The 19,178-nt window shown below is 37.1% G+C and overlaps 1 protein-coding gene across 4 annotated transcripts in view; it reads left to right on the top strand.

The window, feature by feature from the left end:
* The window catches only part of JAKMIP1 (janus kinase and microtubule interacting protein 1), a 253,174-nt gene that overhangs the window by 68,000 nt on the left and 165,996 nt on the right, over nt 1–19,178 (top strand). For all 4 annotated transcript variants that reach the window (XM_052780516.1, XM_052780517.1, XM_052780515.1 and 1 more), the window contains exon 3: nt 7,636–7,910. In XM_052780516.1, the coding sequence (XP_052636476.1) occupies nt 7,782–7,910 (129 nt within the window). In that variant the 5' untranslated portion in view covers nt 7,636–7,781. The remainder of the gene's footprint in view (nt 1–7,635; nt 7,911–19,178) is intronic.

Raw genomic sequence — 19,178 nt, 5'->3', positions numbered from 1 at the left:
CCCTTTACAATAAAAATAAAAATAAAAATAAAAATAAAAATAAAAATAAATAAAAATAAAAATAAAAATAATGATGGTTTTAGAAAAAAAAGAATCCAAAGAAACCTTCCTGCAAAAATCAGGTAAATAACTAAACAAAAGTGGTCCGATATAATCTAAAAGCCTAAATTTGACAGGATGATTAATCTGTGGGGTGTCAGTGAATGAAGACATTAGAATCTGTCTCTGTATTTGCCGTTTCTCTAGTCCTAATTGGGAAATGCTACAACTTGCCCTTTCTTCCTGCTCCTGTTTTTGCCCTTAAATACTATGCTTTAAAAGGAGTGCTGCTCCTCAGGGAAGGCCCAGGGATCTCCCTGCATCACACCCAGGGTACAGTCAGACGGGTAGGAGGCTGGACGTACGTTGCACTAGACAGCAGGCGTCTTTGTCAGGTCTCCTTGTGTGGGCTCAAAAGGAAGGAATTGGCACAGAGCTCAGAGGCAGGGTTCTGCCCAGAGCTGCCCCTCTGGGGTTGCAGTTAACTCAGCACCCTAAAGGGCTCTAACTCTGTGACAGAGCTGAGTTTGGAAAGGTTGTGGAGTGGGGGCTTTGTTTTATTATTTTAGTTGCATTTGAACTTTGCCTTTTTGGGCTAATGTCTTTTTTATTTTATTTGTGTCACAGGAGTGCTGTTTGTAGCAGTTTGTCTTTTAACAGGGGTAGTAGGGTGATTTTAATGATTAATCCACAAAACAGTGCTACAAGTGAAATTAGGTAAATATTGATAAAGAATGATCATTCATTGAAGCCGATGAATATTTTTTTATTTACCTTAAAGGCCTGGGATCTAGCTTATCACTTCTCGAGAAGAGATTCAAATCAAGGTTCCCGTAACTCCTAGTATATTAAAGTGTTGTGTAGTGCAGAAAGGATGTTGCAGACTGCATCTGTGTAGGGTCTTGAAGGGGCCAGCTGAGCTGGAGGAGGTATGTGGCAACAGTGGTTTGGAGGAGATCTGGTTCACTTGCTCTGCTAGGGGGCCTGTAGTGGAGTCAATTTTTTCCACCACTTTTCTGCACAAAGACTGTGTAATGCTGTATTGTAAGGCAGCTGTACTGCTCACTGGGCACTACACAGATCTCTCCAAACAAGCTGTGGTGTTGTGCAAACACATTTGTTGTGCATATTTGCCTCTGCTTTTTGTTCCCATCCCACTATGTAAATTTGTTATTTTGATTGTTCTCTGCTGTTCCAGTACCTTTGACCTCAGTAATTGTAGCAATTTGAGGAGATTATCGATTTCAGGATATCAGACAGGGGTCTCATATGAGAGGTTAGCATTTTTGCAGCCGAAAGACTGCATTTCTGTTGTTACTTGGCAGTGACAATTGCCAGTAGTCACAGTAAATAGTCCAGCTGAAGTTACATTTTTGAACCAGTCCTTCAGTTGCCCTCCAAAGTAATCTATAAAGTCAGAGACCTGTTGTTCCTTTAAATCCTTTTCCATCATGCAACTACTCTGTGGTTCCTGTTCTAAATGGCTTGCAAGGATTATTGAAGATACTGTCCCTTCTGTAAATAACTTTAACACAGATTTTTTAAAATTGTATACATAATAAAGTCAAATTCATCTTGGTGACTAAATGCATTTGAGATTCCTTTCCTTCCCTCTGCCTTGTCCTCTTCAGCTCAAACATTCCCTTTTTTACTGCAAATTAACTTGTGATAATTTTTTGTAAATTTAGAGCTAGCTTTTTTTTGGATGGGCTGCTTATATCCTATGACTAGAATGAGGCCATTAATGTACTGGATGCTATCCAATGGCCTGCAGTAGTACCAATCAAAAATAATTATTCAGTGTTATATGGTTGTCTGTAGTAGGTATTCATATGTTTGAGAGTGTGTATATACAGTTTAAATGAGTTTGATATAATTTGATTTTTTTTTTTTTTGTGGTGTGCAGTGACTTGGAAACATATTTTAGTTGCATGTGTTTTAATAGATGCATACATGACACAGGCAACCAATTAACTGAAGTGAAAATAAATACATTGGTGAAATTCATTCCAAAACTTGCCAAACTCTAGTTCTGTAAACTGCTCCATGAGGACCTGGAAGGCAGTGATTTGTGATGGGATGTTAAAACATGGGTACTGATTCCTGAGGGCAATGGGAATTTTCTGAAAGACTGGAGATACAGAATCTCAGCAGATCACCTTTCCTGAGGTGCCATTGAAAAAATAACAGAGGCAATTACTGTCCTTGGCAGAAGAGCTGACTGACTTACAAATACTATGTTCATCCGAGGGTATCACCTGCTATGAACCTTCTGAGTGAGGTGTCATAAAAGCCTAATACATGCTACATTGGAATCTCTACCAAGCAAAGAAGCTATCTCTGTTCAACTGTGCTCAACAGGATTATGTTACTATGAGGTCTTTCTGCAAAATAACAGTTAAAAATACTTGGACCTTCCTGGTGATTGCTTTCTATATAGTTTGGACTATAGGTATATTATTATTAAAGCAAGAATGGTTGAAGACTGTGAATCTGCAAAAATGAATGTGGAGCTGTTGGTTAACAATAAAGATGGTTTTGTTTTTATCCACCAAAAAAATCAGAAGTGGCACTTACAAATGCGTTCCACTGTAAGGAAACTATGCATTTCCCTAAGTGGGATAGGATTCAGAATAACCCTCAAAAGCTCTACTGTTATAGAAGTAGATCTGTCTCTGTAGGCAGCAAATGAATGTGTATGTAAAATGTGAATAGTCTACAATATACTCAGAAAATTATTCTTATCATTTGTGTTTGTATTTTTTGGCTGGGAAAAGTATTATTTTACATCCTGTAGAGATGCTTTTGCTTTTATCCATTCAGCCACATTTTATTACATAGAACTGAGAATTGAAGCAGGAAATGTAGGTCATCTGAACCTTGTGAGAAATGCGCCTTGGGCATCGGGAGCTATGAACGTTGTCTTTCCCATACAGTCACTGGTTGATGATGACTGGTTTTTAAACTATAACATAGGTGAATTGGCAGTTACTTCTGAAGTTAACATTGTACCTGTGTCCACTGCATTTACTATTGTCAGGTGCTAGGTAATAAAATTTATTTTAAACTTCTTGAATATCCGGAATTGTGCTGTACTAAGAACGTACTTATGTCTCATGTTCACAAGAGGGTTATGGGTAGTCCATAGCGGGCTCTTCAGTAGTATAAGAGAAAGGTTGAAGTAAAATGAAAAAACACTATGTGGAGGCAAAGTGTCTAGATGAAGTGCTTTTTTTTTTTTCCCTGTACCTGTCGTTTTGCTTGGTGTTTCAGCTGAGATGACTCATTAACAACTTCACCTTCCAAAAATCATGTTGAAGGTGAATAACGTTCAAGTCTGAATGAAGACTGGAATGCTGAATTTTGGATGACACCATTTAGTAAATTCTTCTTGTTGCCATGTTATTTTTATCCATATTTATTACTTGAGTTTATGGGTGTACTTACTATTCCTCTTAATTATTTTTTATTACTGTAAGGCTCGCTCTCTGAAGATCTAACCCTCCACTTATTTTTGTGTGTTCAGTACAGAATCATGTTTAAAGACTTGCATTTCTTTAAAAGGCGTTATTTTTCCCCAGAAACTATTAAGTTCCTTCTTTTCTTACTCTTAAGTAATCAAAATTCTTTGATACTACACTTCCACATTTTTTTGCAGTAATTAATTTTTTTTACTGTTATGTTTTATTGATATTTAATATCTAGAAGCATCACAGAGCAATTCATGACTTAGTTCTAGGCCTTACTTGCAAAAACTGGGGAAGAGACTGAGGTAGTGATAAAGTACATCCTTTAAATCTGTAAAGCAAATAGAAGAGAAATTGGAAGTTATGATTGGAACACTGTTCAGCTGATTGATTTTCCAGATACCTTAGAAATGTAATGGATTTCCCAAAATATCTAACACAAATAGAGTAATAATTTGTTAATCATGTTAAATATTTTGATTTCTCACATGCCAATCCCTCAAACTGTTGAACAGTTGTTTCAAATCCAATCAAGTTCATTTCTTTTGTTGTTGTTGTTCTTTTTCTTGAATTACAAGTGCCCCTATACCTAGCAAGTGAGACATTTGGTACATTCCAGAGACTGCTGAAAAGGTGATTTGTGATTTAGAATCCATTACTCTTTCCTATCCTTTTTTTTTTTTGTGAAATATAAAATATATTCACATGATCTTAAGGTTTGCAATAAGTGCGTAGAACTCACAGTGCAGGAAGTGGCTATTTTTATTCATGGAGTGATTGTGGGACTGTATTGTGGTGGCCTTGTGAACTTGCCTCTCAACTGACATATGGTGAGTTAATAATTAGGTTGTTGGTTGAAGCTTCTGAGTCAGTAAAGTAAAATTTTGTCAGAGTAGGATATTTTTTCCTTCTTTTTTCTCATTGTATTTACAAGTTTAATTTTTTATTTTATTTTTTTAATCCTGACCTTTATCCAAACAGTAAATGTGGGTAGTCAGCTAGAAGGGAATCTAGGCACTCACTGGTTCTAACCCTTTCATTCGGGAATCAAGATGCGTGCTCTTCTGCTGTAGCCCTTGTGTGTCTGTGCTTTGCGCCTCTCTGAGTATATAGAGAGACTTTGTGTTGCCATAGTTCCTGCTTTTGAAATAGATAGGCTGGAAGATGTATCTAGGGAAGAGTAAAAATGGAAATGTTTCTATGCCCACCAACGCAGGTTGATGGGTTGTGGGGTTTGTTTTTGGTTTTGGTTTGGGTTTGGGGGGTTTTTTGGTTGGTTTGGGTTTTTTTCTTAATGCCTGTAAGAGAAGAGGGTGATTTTCTTCAGGTTCTGGGTCTAAGCTTTTATTTTACCTGAAAGGTACCATTTTAAACTGTTGGAAGTTACAGGAAAAAGATTGAGAACAATGTTTTGAGATTCCCATTTTTTTAAATTCTAAAGAGTACTTCAAAGAGTTGTGCTGAATTCTTTATTTTTTAAGGTTAATTAAAGTGCTACAGGTAATTTGAACAGCTTTAAATAATGCATATTATGTTTAGACCCACATTTTCAAAGGTAGACAACAGCATTATTCTGGTACCTTACCGTAGGACCTGGTTTGTTAAAGGGTTTGAGTGATGGTAACTCTGGGATGGAACATGAAATCTGCAGTCATTGAGAGTTATACATGACCAGGACTTCAGAGACAGGCCATCCCCTGAAGTGCATAAATATAAGTTTAGATGTTCATATTGAATGGTCTAGTATCTTCATAATATGCTTGGGAGCATGGTACGGTCAGGAGAGATTATTGTTTCTGAAAAAAATATATGTGGTAATTTCAAAACACTACACATTTCAAATCTCTTTTTTGGTTCTCTGGATGTCATGTATATCCACATCAAGCACAGTTGCCTCACTTTCTTCTTTTACTGATGGAGAAGCAAACATGTCTATCACTTAAATGTTCTTTATTCCAAACTGTAATTGAGATGGGGGTGGGGATAGGGGAATCTGATGAGGTTAAAATTCATGTAGCCAGGCCAGTGAGGGATGTTTTTGGTTTCCTTACTTTAGTTAATCATCTACTGAATTAAATCTATATAATCTGGCTGCATCAGGAATTTTTTTTTAGTAAGGATTTCAAGAATAATTCCTCGATAGTATCTGCATACCCCAGATAGCCTTTGAGATAAAGAACAATTCATTTCCCCTTCCACCATTGTAAACGTTGTGGAATTATTATAGATTGGATTTGCACATCTATGTTATGTTAGATTTTCTTTACAAATTGACCAGGGAAATAACACTAGCAACTGATTTTGAATTAAAATTTTCCATACAGTTAAGGATTTTGGATGAAATATATTGAATAGTTTTTAGTTTTAGTCTTTAGCATCATAGAAACTCCATAGATTAATAGCATGATATTCCTTTATTAAGAACAATAATTCCTCTTTTCTTCTACTCACTGAAGAGTTCTTTTTTCAAGTTACTGGAAGAATATTGCTAATTTATTTTTCTTGAATCAACAGTTATGGGTAAAATCAGAGTAGCACCAGTGTTTATTTGTTTTGTAAGGTAGGTTTCAAACATAAATAAAATTAAAATGTAACTAAATTTCCTGGTTTTTCATAAATTATATTTTTAAAATGCTCACTATAATGAATTTAAGGAACAGATTAAATTATATTGCATAGGATAAATTGATAGGTTATTAAGTTTGGAAGGAAAGGCATCTGATATTACAAAGGAAAACAATGATTTCACTTAAGTTACTTTAGCAAATAATTGGTATAGTTGGTCTTTTTTCAATGGCTTTTTATAAATGAAGGAACTGCATGGGAATATTGTCAAACAGATTGAGACCTAGTGTCCTGAATTCTGGTTACATTTTGTCTGATTTGACCTGTCATTTTGAGCAAGATATTTAACTCCTTGGTTTCTGTTTACCAGTCCTTAAAGAGGAGAATAAAACTTATGTATTTAGTTGAACTTACCAAATGATGTACACACCTGGGGTATTAGTTGTTAGCCCCTTAGAAAGTATGTGCTAAAGAATGCATGTGATTTTCATTCTAATACAATTTCTAAAATAACACCCAGGCAGAGGTAGGTTGCAAAGGGCAACTTACTGTTTGAAGGCAATTTGGTAGCAATTTTCTTGGAAATACAATACTCCAGGGATGTAGTTCAATATTAAAGTAAGAACCTCCCTGGTTTGTTGGCAATTTAATGATGAAAATTATGTGGATATTTAAAATGAGCAGAGGATGTCAGTTTGGGAACTAATTCAGCATTGATAGCACTTGTTGCTCAGTTTGTTCTTGTGCAGCACCAGGTCATTCTTAGAGGAGAGCAGAGAGGAAAAAAAAGCCACAGATTAAGCTTCTATAACTATTCATGAAGGAAACTAGTTGTGGGATTTCCTAATTATTGGAATTAGGGTTCTTTGTCTGCTATTGATATTCTCCTTGAATATTACATAAAGCTGATTTAAATACTTGAATACTCTTTAAGCTTAGAGGCATGCTGGCAAATGAAAATGAAGTTGAATACCTTCATGTTTTGATAGAGCATTTCAAACAGTATCAACCCTGAGCATAACCAGTTCATATATATGATATTTTTAACAAGAATTTTTAAAATGTTTTTCCAGTTTTGTGATACCTTTTCCATATATCCTGATGCTATGAGACTCAATGATAATTATGAATAATACAATTATGAATTATAACTGATACATTGAGAAGTGCTTTCTTCTTACTACAGGAAAGAAACTATTTCCACTGAAACACCACCAGCTTCAGTTAATTTATGGTTCTCTCTGTGCCTTTTGGGAATCCTGAGCACGGACCAAGTCAGGCATTGAATAAGATATGATTTTTGTTTTTATATGCTATATTTATCATAGCTGTAAAGAGTTTTATTTCTGTGGACATCAGATTACAGTGGATAGGGTTTAGAAAAGATGATGAAATATTGTGTAACTTCTTTTCTGATCTATTTCTTTCAAAATCTAGTACACTATGCAATATAGTATATACCACAAGGAAGTTCAGCATGCTTTAAAACTGGATGTCAAGTCTGATGTTCGATTCTGCTCAATGCTGTAGCCTAATTCTGTTCCCACTACTTTGTTTCTTCCAGGACATGAGAGACTGCTCCCATGATGGCAGAGATCTGTGTGAAAAATTTTGTTGAATACTACATGACTCTTAAATGCTAAAAGCAGAAGGCACTAGCCATTAGCTCAGTGTGGAGCAAAAATTTTATTTTAAACTTCAAAAATAATTATGTCAAAGAAAAGTCGTGCCAAGGGAGAGAAGTCCGACATGGAGATTGAAGCCCTGCAAGCTGCTAATGAGGAGCTACGTACTAAACTAACCAACATCCAGATAGAATTTCAGCAAGAAAAAAGCAAGGTATTTGCCTGTCTGTATTTTGTCATCATTCTTCTTACCAGTAGCACTGTTAGAAACGAGCAGAATCTCAAACTAATTCACTACTAAAATGCATTAAACTTAAGAAAAATATGTGACAAAGTGAAATCAGAAGAACCACTGATGAACTGAAATTGGTGCCAACTATTTAAATAATGTGCAAAAGGAAGTAAATATCCCCAAACATCCAGTCACTGAAATCTGCAGTCACAGCAATACAAATGGCAGTAGCTTAATGTAACTTAAAGGCAACAAGGGAGTTTTGTGTTTGATCTTAGCACTGAAAACTGCATGTTGTAAAAAGAAATGTCTTCAAAAAGTCAAACATCAGCACCATATTCAAAGCATGTGACTTTAAATACCTATGGAGAATGTAAATCAACTGGAAATCATCTGTGTATGAGTCCTGTTTTGATTTGCTGAGGTTATGTGTGCCATTGCTCTGAGCTGTTCAATGACGCATCATTGCTAATGAAGCAGATCCATCAATATTTGTCTATCATCTCGCACGTGTTCAACAGGTATTGAGGAGAAATTGTTCATTCATGAAGTACATATATATGTATAAAGATTAGCATTTACTTTTGTATATCTCTGTAGCAGTTTAAAATATGGACAAACCAATAAGGTTATTTCTATTCTGTTAGTTTATTAATCTCAGTTGGTACATTTGACTTTGCACAAGACAGTCCTGGAGATGAATCCATGTGGAGATGGATTTATCTGTGTTTGTTTGGTGATATTGTAGTTGCAAGAGTCTCAAGGACTTCCCAGCGGAACAAGTATGCACTGAAAACATGTTCACTTTATATAACATAGCTTTGTTCTAGCCTTGTTTCTTTATAACAGTGTAAAATTTGGAACACCTGAATAATAATATTCCTGTATGTTCTAGTTTCTTTAACAGCCTTGTGTGATACTCAGCTTTGAATGGTCTTATTTTTCATATTTTAATTAAAAAGCAAACAAAAACCCCCCTGCAAATATAATCTTCAGAATTTATTTCTTACAGAGGAAAAAAACCCAAGAAAGCCTTAATCCTTGTTTGACTGATACAATAGGTTCAGTATATATCAGCCAACTAAATTTGCGTTGCCTTGGAAATTTTTATTGTTCGCAGACTAAAGCAAAAAGTCATATTTCTTAAGGGTCAGCAGTATTGATGAGTGAACAGAAAAGAAGACAGATTTTTTTGCTGTCAGCTTCCTCATCCAACTTCTCCCACTCTTGTTTGTTATAATGAGAATAAACTACAAAACGAGAGTGGCACAAACTACTTCTGCTTCTTAAAACCACACACCATGAAACTTACTAGTGGCTGATACCCTCTAAAATTTAACTTTACCAGCTGATAAATTGTATTATTTCATTGTCATTTTTAGTGTCTCAGTGCTTCTGTTTGGAAAGAGACTTGTGAGCTGATGGTACATTACGTTTACATTAGTAAATTTTTCTTTTTAGTTATTTTATCTTATTTCCTATTTTGTTCTGTATCACTTTTTATGTACATATACAGATGTGAATTTTATTATAATCTTTTAACTGCATTAAAGACAGCACATAATTATAAAGTTATCTTATACCTTGGACAGAAGAATGAATTAATTTTGAATGTGTAAATTGCTCAGATTCTAAAAAAATCTACAAGATTACACAAACACTAAGAAGAGTTTAGTCCTGATATGCTTCCAGGTTTGATGCTGTAATAGTGTCAAGTTTAACTCTGATTCAACTAAGAATAAAGTATAGCTACAAGACCATGACAGCTGTAGGAACATGTTCTATAACTAGTCTGCTTATTTACCTATATCCAGCCTGGTAAGAGTTGCTTCAGTTTGGTTGCCTGTTCATCATTCTACAATTTGAGAAGTTCATATTTTCTGGAGTACTGAGGTTGTTATAGGACACACACCTGTGTATTGTGCACATACGTGTGCAGAGAAATGAGTGGGCTCCCATACGTAATGCGTAGGTGAATAACAAAGAGGAAATTACAGCCAGAGTGCTCTAAAATCCTACTAAATATAAAGTGCAGTCCATAGTAAATCCTGCAGCTTGTTGGAGTTCATTTCTGGGAGGATGAGGGAGAAGAGGTCTTCAGCCTCTTTCCCACATCTTCACTGTGGTGTTTGCCCCAAGTCATTTTACTAGAATTAAGCCGTGTAGTTTATTTCCCACCATCAGCGCAACAGCCTGCTCTCTGTCTGTGCAGCAGTTATATGGGATGCCTTGACTGACAAGATGAGTAAATTAAAGCCATAGAGATTTTTCCTCTTTAGGCTGTAGCTTAAAAATAAGTAACAAAACCAACAGAAATTATGGCTTTGTATCAGAAAAGTAAAACCACTGTGCCTAGAGAATTCTAAATAAATTAGATGGCTTTATTGGCACAGAGTTAAGAGGGAATGTATTGAAGCTGCTAGAGAGACAGCTCTGTGGCCTGTGGGACATAAACTTTATTAGGAAAGGTAACAAACTCTTGCGGGGCCAATTAATTTAATTTAATTCTCCTAAACTATTTTGTCCCTCATGTATATGCCTATATTAATGATTTATCTGAGGAAGAACCTTCTAATTGATGAGAAAGATCACAAATGGAAATTAGTCTTAATGTACTTCTGCCTGCAAAATACTGTTTTCTTTGAAATAAAATTTTACGCAAGAGACGTCCAAAACTTCATGCGTATTTTCGCAGTTCACTTTTTGTGTAATTTGTTGTTGAGCCATTTAAAGTAATTTCTCCTGTAAAATTGTTCCCCTCCATGCTTATGCAATACCTGATCCAAAACTGGTATGTTGGCAGTGCTTTGAGTATGCATCGCTGTGGATCTTGCTGGTGGTGTTCTGGGCCTGTGGCGTACAAGCAGAGGATTCATTTATGTTGCCAAAGGGGTGAGGCAAAAGTTGTGGCCCTGTCTTAGTTCCCTTTTACTGCCTTTTGTTTTGGGAACACTTGTGTGATGTGTTCGGGCAGCCTGTTGATATGTAGCTTGTCCTCCTGGGATTGTAGGTTTGCTGCCACCTATGGAGAGCCTGCAGAAGGAAATGCATGAACTGAACATGGGCTCACACACTGCCCTCTCTCTGCTAGTGGAAATGTTTTGTTGGAAGATGTCCAAAATTTCGGTATCAAGTAACAAAAAGAGTTGACCGAAGCACAAAAATTATACTTATTTTTAACATGAATGGAGGCAGGACTCGCTCTAACTGAACCTTGAAGTCCGATGCAGTAAGCACAAGGAGGCGCAGTGAATGAGCATGGTCTTGGAAATCAGAGTCAAAAAAATGTGAATCAGCTCAGTGGTTTTATAAATGCCTATGCTGAGATCTGTGAATATTTAGGAACAAGTACTACAAAGTACCTATTCCTACTGAGAGGGTTAGGAAACATTAGAAGATAGTCTTCCAATACTTCGTGTAATATTTTGTTCTTGATAGCAAGGTGTTATAGTGTTTGCTGTCACTATTGCTCTAGCTTCACTGAGTTCTGCTGTTGCTTTTAAATACCCATATTCTGCTTGTGACTGTACATTTATAGAGTTGAGATCACAACACATCTAGGAGTTAGGATAAATCAGATGTTTCAACTCAGTTGCCACTGTAACACCTCACAATTTTATAGATTGATTTTGTAAGGCCTCATACTTTTCCTAGATTTCTTTGGGGTTTTTGAGCTTTCACATCAGGTGTTGAATCTGTGTGTAACAGTGATTCCTTATAAGTTGAAAAAAAATGTATTTATTTTCACTATGTGAAAATAATAATAAAAAAGAGATAGCATGTCATACTGTCAAAACAGCTTTATTTATGGAAAAGAGTTATGGTCAGTATGTATGGAAGAACTCTAAATACAGCTGTTGATTTGAGAATCCAGACATACTGAATATATATATAAATGAATGTTATTCCTGTCTGCTATGTATGGAATAAGAAAGGAGCCTGTTAACTTACTGAACTATAAGGAGTGTACTGAATAGCAAGGAGGCACTAACTTATTGTAATTGGGAATGAAACATGGCAGCCGTGTTGGAGCAGGGAAATGGATGAAGTATTGGTAAAACCGTGTATAGTTACTCCTGCCACTACTAACTGGGATTAAAAGGAAACACATCCATTTCGGTAGGTTGTTTCCTGACAGCAGTTGAGGGGTGTTTGAATTCAGCTGTTCTCTGTGCTATAAATGTAAATTTTCATTACTTAACAAAATCACTAAAACGAGAGAATTTTGGACATCTGTCAAGCATTGGACAGTAAATAACAAAGTTACTAAGAATAAATGTGGCAGTGTTACTTCAATCAGAATTCAAAATTATTAAATGAATGTCTATGGTAGACATGATAATGCAATTTCTAACCTGGGTAAAACAGATACTGGAGAGGAGTGAGACATAATCATTGCTTAGTATCTGTCTGATGATTAATTTGGAAGAATCAACAAGAAAGTATGATAATTAAACCTTTTAGATGGTATCATGTTGGAAGAGGTCGACAGAAAACACAGTGGAAGAGTTCTTAAAAGTCTGATGTTACAACGTGATATGCGGGAAAATTCTACTCAGAACTGTAGTAGAGCCTTTGAAATTAATGTACCTTATAAAATTATGTATCTAAACTATTTAAATCTGGAATAAAAGGACAATGACTGGGGTCTTCAGAAGTTTTTAGGGAATTCAAATATAGCACAGGGAAAAGAGATAAGTTTCATATATGCAGATATGAACAGAAACACATTTTCTGTGATCCTTTGATACTGTCACATAATCTTCAGAGTTTAGGTTAAAAGATTATCAGAAGTGGAAATGTTTGAGGCAAGAAAGATTGCAGTAGATGTGGTGCCTTGATTTTTTAATTTATTCTTTTTAAAGAGTTTTTTAAAATTCATTTGTTACTGGAAATGGACATGCAAGAAGAGGATATTTATGAAAGTGGTCAGAATAAAGAGGGAACACAGAAGGCTTTTTGCTATGGAGAAGGAACAAGGAGTAAGATCATAGATAAATGAAGCAAGCAGTAGAGGCTTGCTACTGGACTAGGAAAATGGTGACTGAGTGTACTGGTTTTGGCTGGGATAGAGTTAAATTTCTTCATAGTAGCTAGTATGGGGCTATGTGTTGGATTTGTGCTGAAAACAGTGTTGATAACACAGAGATGTTTTCCTTATTGCTGAGCAGTCCTTACACAGAGCCAAGGCCTTTTCTGCTTCTCACACCTCCTCACCGGTGAGTAGGCTGGGGGGGGTGCAAGAAGTTGGGAGGGGACGCAGCTGGGACAGCTGACCCCAACTGACCAAAGGGATATCCCAGACCATAGGACGTCATGCTCAGCAATAAAACTAGGGGGAAAGTTGGCTGAGGACCGCTGCTCAGGGACTGGCTGGGCATCGGTTGGTTCGTGGTGACCAATTGTTTTCATTTGCATCAGTTGTCTTTCTTGGGTTTTATTTTCCTCTCTCTTTTTTTTTTTCCCCTCTTTTCCTTACAATTTTAAAAAATTATTATTATTTCTTTTTAATTGTTAAACTGTTTTTATCTGAGCCTATGAGTTTCCTTCTCACTTTTACCCTTCCAATTCTTCCCCCAGCCCACTGCAGGGGGGTGGAGTGAGTCAGCAGCTGTGTGGTGCTCAGTTGCTGGCTGGGGTTAAACCACATAACTGAGCAGTGAGTACAAGTTCCATCAAAGCAACGTCTGATATGGTGGAGTCATGCCTGACTGCTGCTTCTGCCATTTCTAAGCTCTTATTAAAGGAGAAGGAGATTCGGAGAAGTGGTTGCCCGAAAGCAGAGTTTTGTTCATTCTAGCACAGAGGTCTTGCAATCTGGTTGATAGATAATTTCTCCTTGACACACCAATCAGTTCAAATAATTATCAACCTTTCATGTTGAGCGTCTTCATCTTTTGTTCTGACATTAGCCTGTTGCACGGTAATTTTCTCTAGCTACAAGGTATATCACTATGCCATGTCACTTCCAAGTAGGAGCTTCAGGTGTCCAGCAGTTATAAGTCATCCAGTGCCCTAAGACTGACTGAGTAGTCTCTGATATGGAGACCAAAGTGTGAGTATGTGTTTGGGGGACACTGATTACTGCTGCTGTTCCTACTCAGCTCCCCACTGGAACAGTGGGTGGAGTGCCTTTCAGAGACTCAGCTTTTGTGGTTGCTTCCCCTCCTCATCCTTGAACACCATACCAGTGTAGACATATTAAAGTTGATCCAGGCAGATCTACAGATCTCCTGGATGAATCTTTTAGACCTGCAACCCCCCTGCCCCCCAAGTGGATTTCTGATATGAGACTGCAAAGCTGATTTCCTTTCCAATTTCAATATCAGTCCTTTTTAGCTTAAAATCAGAAAAAGATCAGGCAAACAAAGCTGCTTCACTGGAGGTGACGCCTACAGTTTCGATGTGATTGATGCAGGTGCCAAATACCTATTCATGAAGAGCTTTCCCAGTGGCCTAGCAACAGCTCATTAGTCTTCAGATACTCAGTTAAACACCTTGACCCTGGCGCTGCTGAAGGAAGATTGCTAGGAAGGCAACAATACCTTCCTTTTCTAGCCAGCTGTGGGGTGGAAGGTGTGTACTCAAAGGAAGCATTTCTTTGCTGCCTGGAAAAACACAAGGGAAGGAGAAAAGCAAGAATTGTACAGGATTTACCTGCCAAACTGGAATTTCAGAAGGATATAGCAAGTTGATTAGGTATGTCTGGTTACAACCTGGTAATACTAGTATTTTCCTGTCTAATTTAGAGTAAATTGAGTTGGCTCTGAATATGGAGCAATGAAACCTTGTGTTACCCTGGAGAAGTGATGTTTCAGAGCACTTTGCAGAAGGTACTCAGGAATGTTCAACATCAGGCCCAGAATAATCTATTAAAATTTGTTGAAATTCTTCAAATTATCATGATTGGAGCAGGCTTAAGCTGTGGTTACTGTTGGATTTGTGTGTACAGGAACATACCAAAAAGAGAAGGCAAGAGATAATTATTACTTTTACTGATTTTGTTATTTTGTCCCTTGTCATTTCACTGGAAATGAGGTCTGTATTAAAAAATGGTTCTTTTCTACACACTTTCCAGAATAACACATTTGGATTGCTCTACTCTGTTGCAGGGAAGAAATTTTTCAAGATACTGCTGTAGATGTTGCTGCAATTAGTGAAGCCATATTTAGTTGCACAGTATGATAGATAAATTTGCCACTGTTTTTTTTACTTTTGTCCTTTTACTTACAGTTAGATGATTGCTTTAATTAAAAAAAAAAGCAAGGAAAACTCAGATTTTTAAGAGAAGTGTAAAAAAATGCTGCTGAATATGTTCTTTCTCTTCCAAATATCAGTTCGTATTAGACTATGTGACCCTGCTTTTGAATGTAAAAAAGTATTGGGGAGCCTTTCTGGTGATGGGAGTATCCCTGTGGAGTTAAACTAGAGTGTACGAAACTGCTCGGCGTATATGAAAACAAATGTGAGTCAACAATGCGCTCTTGAGGCAAGGAAGGCTGATGGTATCCTGGGCTGCATTAGACAAAGCATTGGCAGCAGTTGGAGGGAGGGGATCCTTCCCCTCTGCTCAGCACTGGTGAGGCTACATCTGGAGTGCTGGGTCCAGTGCTGGGTTCCCCAGTACAAGAGACACATGGACAGGCTGGATCAAATCCAGTGTAGGGCTATGAAAATGGTGAATGGCTTAGAGCACCTGATGTGCAAGGAAAGGCTGAGAGAGCTGGGACTGTTTAGGCTGGAGAAGAGAAAGCTTGGAAGGACATTATCAATGTGTATAGATACCTGATAAAGAATAAAGACAGAGCCAGACACTCTCAGTGGTGCCCAGTGAAAGGAGAGGAGGCAGTGGGCATAAACTGAAATACAAGAAATACCATTTAAATGTAAGAGTTGGGGGGGGGTGTGTTTATTTGTTTATTCATTTATTTGGTTTTGGTTTTGCTTTTTCCTGTGAGATGGTTGAACACTGCAACAGGTTGCTCAGGCAGATTGTGAAGGCCATGTCCTTGGAAATATTAAAAATCTTAACTGGACATTGTCTAGAGCATCTTGCTCTGGTTGACAGCAGGGCTGGACTAGATGACCTCTGGAGATTCTTTCCAACCTCAGCTATTCTATGACTCTATATTCCCTAACTAACTCCAAGCACAAGTTATCTAAGTACAGTTCAATTAATTTTTGAAAAGCTAGTGTAGATGCAGTAATATTTTTAAATGGAAGACCAGGAAACATCTACCTTTTTTTTTCCTTTCCCTTGAAGCTTGCAAATATTTAAAAGGTAAATTTCTTTAGTGTAATTTAAATAGTAGAGTTTCCAAGGTCATTACAGAAAGATGTAAGATTTTCTTCCCAGCATGTGGTTTTCATTGTGCTGTACAACCTACTGTGTAACTGAGCTTTTGAATTTGGAATTGCATTGCGCAAACCATTGTGGAAGTGTTAAACGTTGTCCAATTAATTCCTTCTTGGAATCCAGGAGGAATGGGCGAGGGGGATTGAATAGAGGTAGGCAAATAGAGAGCTTGTCAGGAAAGGAAACTCGTTACTTAACACAAACAAACAAAAAACTTCAAAAGTTTGTTCTTAGTTGTTGCAGAAGCTAAAATCTAGACTGAACTCTGCAAATCAGGGCAAGTGCCTTGTATCTTGGGTTGCTTTTACAATATGTCGTGTGTCCCCCCGCCCCTCAATATTTGACTATTATGTTGCTAAAAATGGGGCCAATGTTAGGGCTGCCTTTTTCATAGTCACATCTTTGGTTGCTTATGTCCACAGCAATCTTGCCTAAGTGAATGATTTTTAATGACATGATCCAATGCACACTGAAATTTTAATACAAAGGATGCTGTTGGCTGGACAATAGATTACACTATAAATGTGCTTAAATAGGAGTAGAGTTTACATATTTTTTAGAAAAAGCAAAACATGCAGACTTCTTTTGTTCTTTTTGAAGGAAAGGTGCTATTGCATTTGGTTTTTAAAATAAACAGTAGCATCTTTGCTTGTTGGCCTCACCCCTAATAACCTCCCTTTTTCACAGTTGGCAATAAATTACCTACCATAACCTGAGTTCCTGGCAAAAAGCTGTGTGGAGAGTATTCCCCCCACCCCCCAAGTGATTGACTGTTGTGCCACAAATAAAAAATATCTGCATTTAAATCTAAGAGAAAAAACATGAGGTAGTCCTTAGTAAGTTCCTACCATAACATTTTTATTGGGGCAGTGGTTCAGTAGCACTTGGTACCATATATGGGCTAATAGGTTATTGCCTTTTAGGAAATGCATGATTTTAAAATTATGTCATTGACTCCAGTTCATAAAAGTGAACTATTAGATTTCTGTGTGCAAAGTATCTTGTCAAAGAAAACAACAGCAGATGCAAATATACTATGATAATATAATTGTATTGTTTTAAAGAAAATCCTTCTTTCGGGCACTGTTCAGACATAAGAAAGGGAAGAAGAGTGATGTTTGGCATTATTATTCCAAGAAGCTAGCTTCTGCTTTGCAACAGTGTTGTATCAATGTGCACGGATTATTAAAGATTTAATTTAGAAAGGCAGAAAATACCTGTTTTATTGGTGCCCTGATATCCTGCCTGATTTTCTTTCCCTATTGGCTTCATTTCTTGGTTATGCTTCACATTCTGCCTATGAACAGAACAGCTTTCTTCATTAAAAAAAAAAAAAAAAAAGAGTAGAGTGCTGGAAATTAAAAAAAGACAAATTGCTTTAAAGTTCCTTTTGAAACTGAGACTTAGGCATATGGGAAAATGCCACACTACTATTTTCATTCAGTCAGTTGCTCTGGAAGCCAGACGTGTGCAGATCTGCATAGTGTGCGGGAGAGACGGACGGAGGGAGTGCAGGAAGGACAGCTTATGGCTTTCAGGGAAGACTGAGCAGACAGATCTAACTTTCCATCTTCTCTGACAAGAAGCAATGAGAAGAAAAGACTTTTTAAAGGCCTCTTTTTTACTGGGTTGTGAGGAGCGATAGGTATTTAAGATGCAGTGTAAAAATCCAGGGGTTTTAGAAGGATTCTTGTTCTTCTTTACATTGCTCTTGCTGAAGCTTTTAAGTAAAATGACTAGTGATACATGATAATATTCAGTTACTCTGAATGGTTTAATGTGCGTTCTCACAGACAGCAACAATGCATATAGATGTTGCCTTCCCTCAGTTCAGTGAAAGATGAAAAATTTGGGCAAGTATACCATTTTGTGTAACTCAGTACCCCTCCAAAATTTCAGAATCTGTTTCTTGTATATTAGAAATGCTTTTAGGAAGTCACATTCATTAATGTGTTGTATTCACCTAGTAAATAGGTGAGTAAGTGACTTTGCTTTTTTATAGGATCATAGAATGGTTTGGGTTGGAAGGGACCTTTAAAGACCATCTAGTCCAACTCCCATGCCATGAGCAGGGACAAGAGAGTCTTAGACTCTCCTATGGAATTGGGTACCCTAACGCAAGCACTGAAAATCAGTGCTTTCCACTATAGGCTTGGAACTAAATGTCATCCCACCAGAAGAAATAAAACGTGGGTATCTCCTGCAGATAATTTCCAATAGCCAGACTTACCATTTGGGGAGAAGAATATATAAATAAATCTATCTTTCTTCATAAAGATATGTTACCTGAATCATCCTGGAATAGAGTAACAGTATCCGTGCAATAAAATCTGCTTCTGACGGTGTCTGATTCAGAGCTGTTACCTTTTCCACAGCTGTAATTATAGTGCTCTCCCAGCTCATGTTTAGTCCACAGTGTATCTAGAAGATTACTTTCATGAAAATGTAGATACCTTTCCTCCCTCTCCTGCTCCAGCCTGTTTCCTTTCTGTTTTCATTTCATTTTATTTTATTTTATTTTTTTAAAATTTAGGGTAAGTTTGAGTTGGTTCGTTCTCAAAGTTACTGTTGAAAATAACAGGATCATAAGACCTTCTGCACAGGGCAAGTCTGCTGTCCTTGCTGCCTGCAGACTTCAGGTGAAGATCAGACTCTGGAAATCATACTGTCAGTGCTGTGGGTTTGATGAGTGGCATGTCGGTCTCATTTTATGGTCACTCTTAAATTAAGTAGTAATCTTGGATTCATTGGATGAGTTATATCTGAGGCTTTTGAGTTAAGATGTCCCATTTTTCCTAAAGCAAACAGACAAAAGTGCCTGTTTAGATCCAACCTGCTCTCAATAAACAAAATAATGAAGGTTTCTGGGCCTTTCCTGAACTAGTATTATTGCT

Source organism: Harpia harpyja, chromosome 2 (assembly GCF_026419915.1).
Source record: "Harpia harpyja isolate bHarHar1 chromosome 2, bHarHar1 primary haplotype, whole genome shotgun sequence".
Taxonomy (NCBI): domain Eukaryota; kingdom Metazoa; phylum Chordata; class Aves; order Accipitriformes; family Accipitridae; genus Harpia; species Harpia harpyja.
The sequence above is the reverse complement of the archived record's forward strand: the minus strand, read 5'-3'. Positions and strand labels throughout refer to the sequence as shown.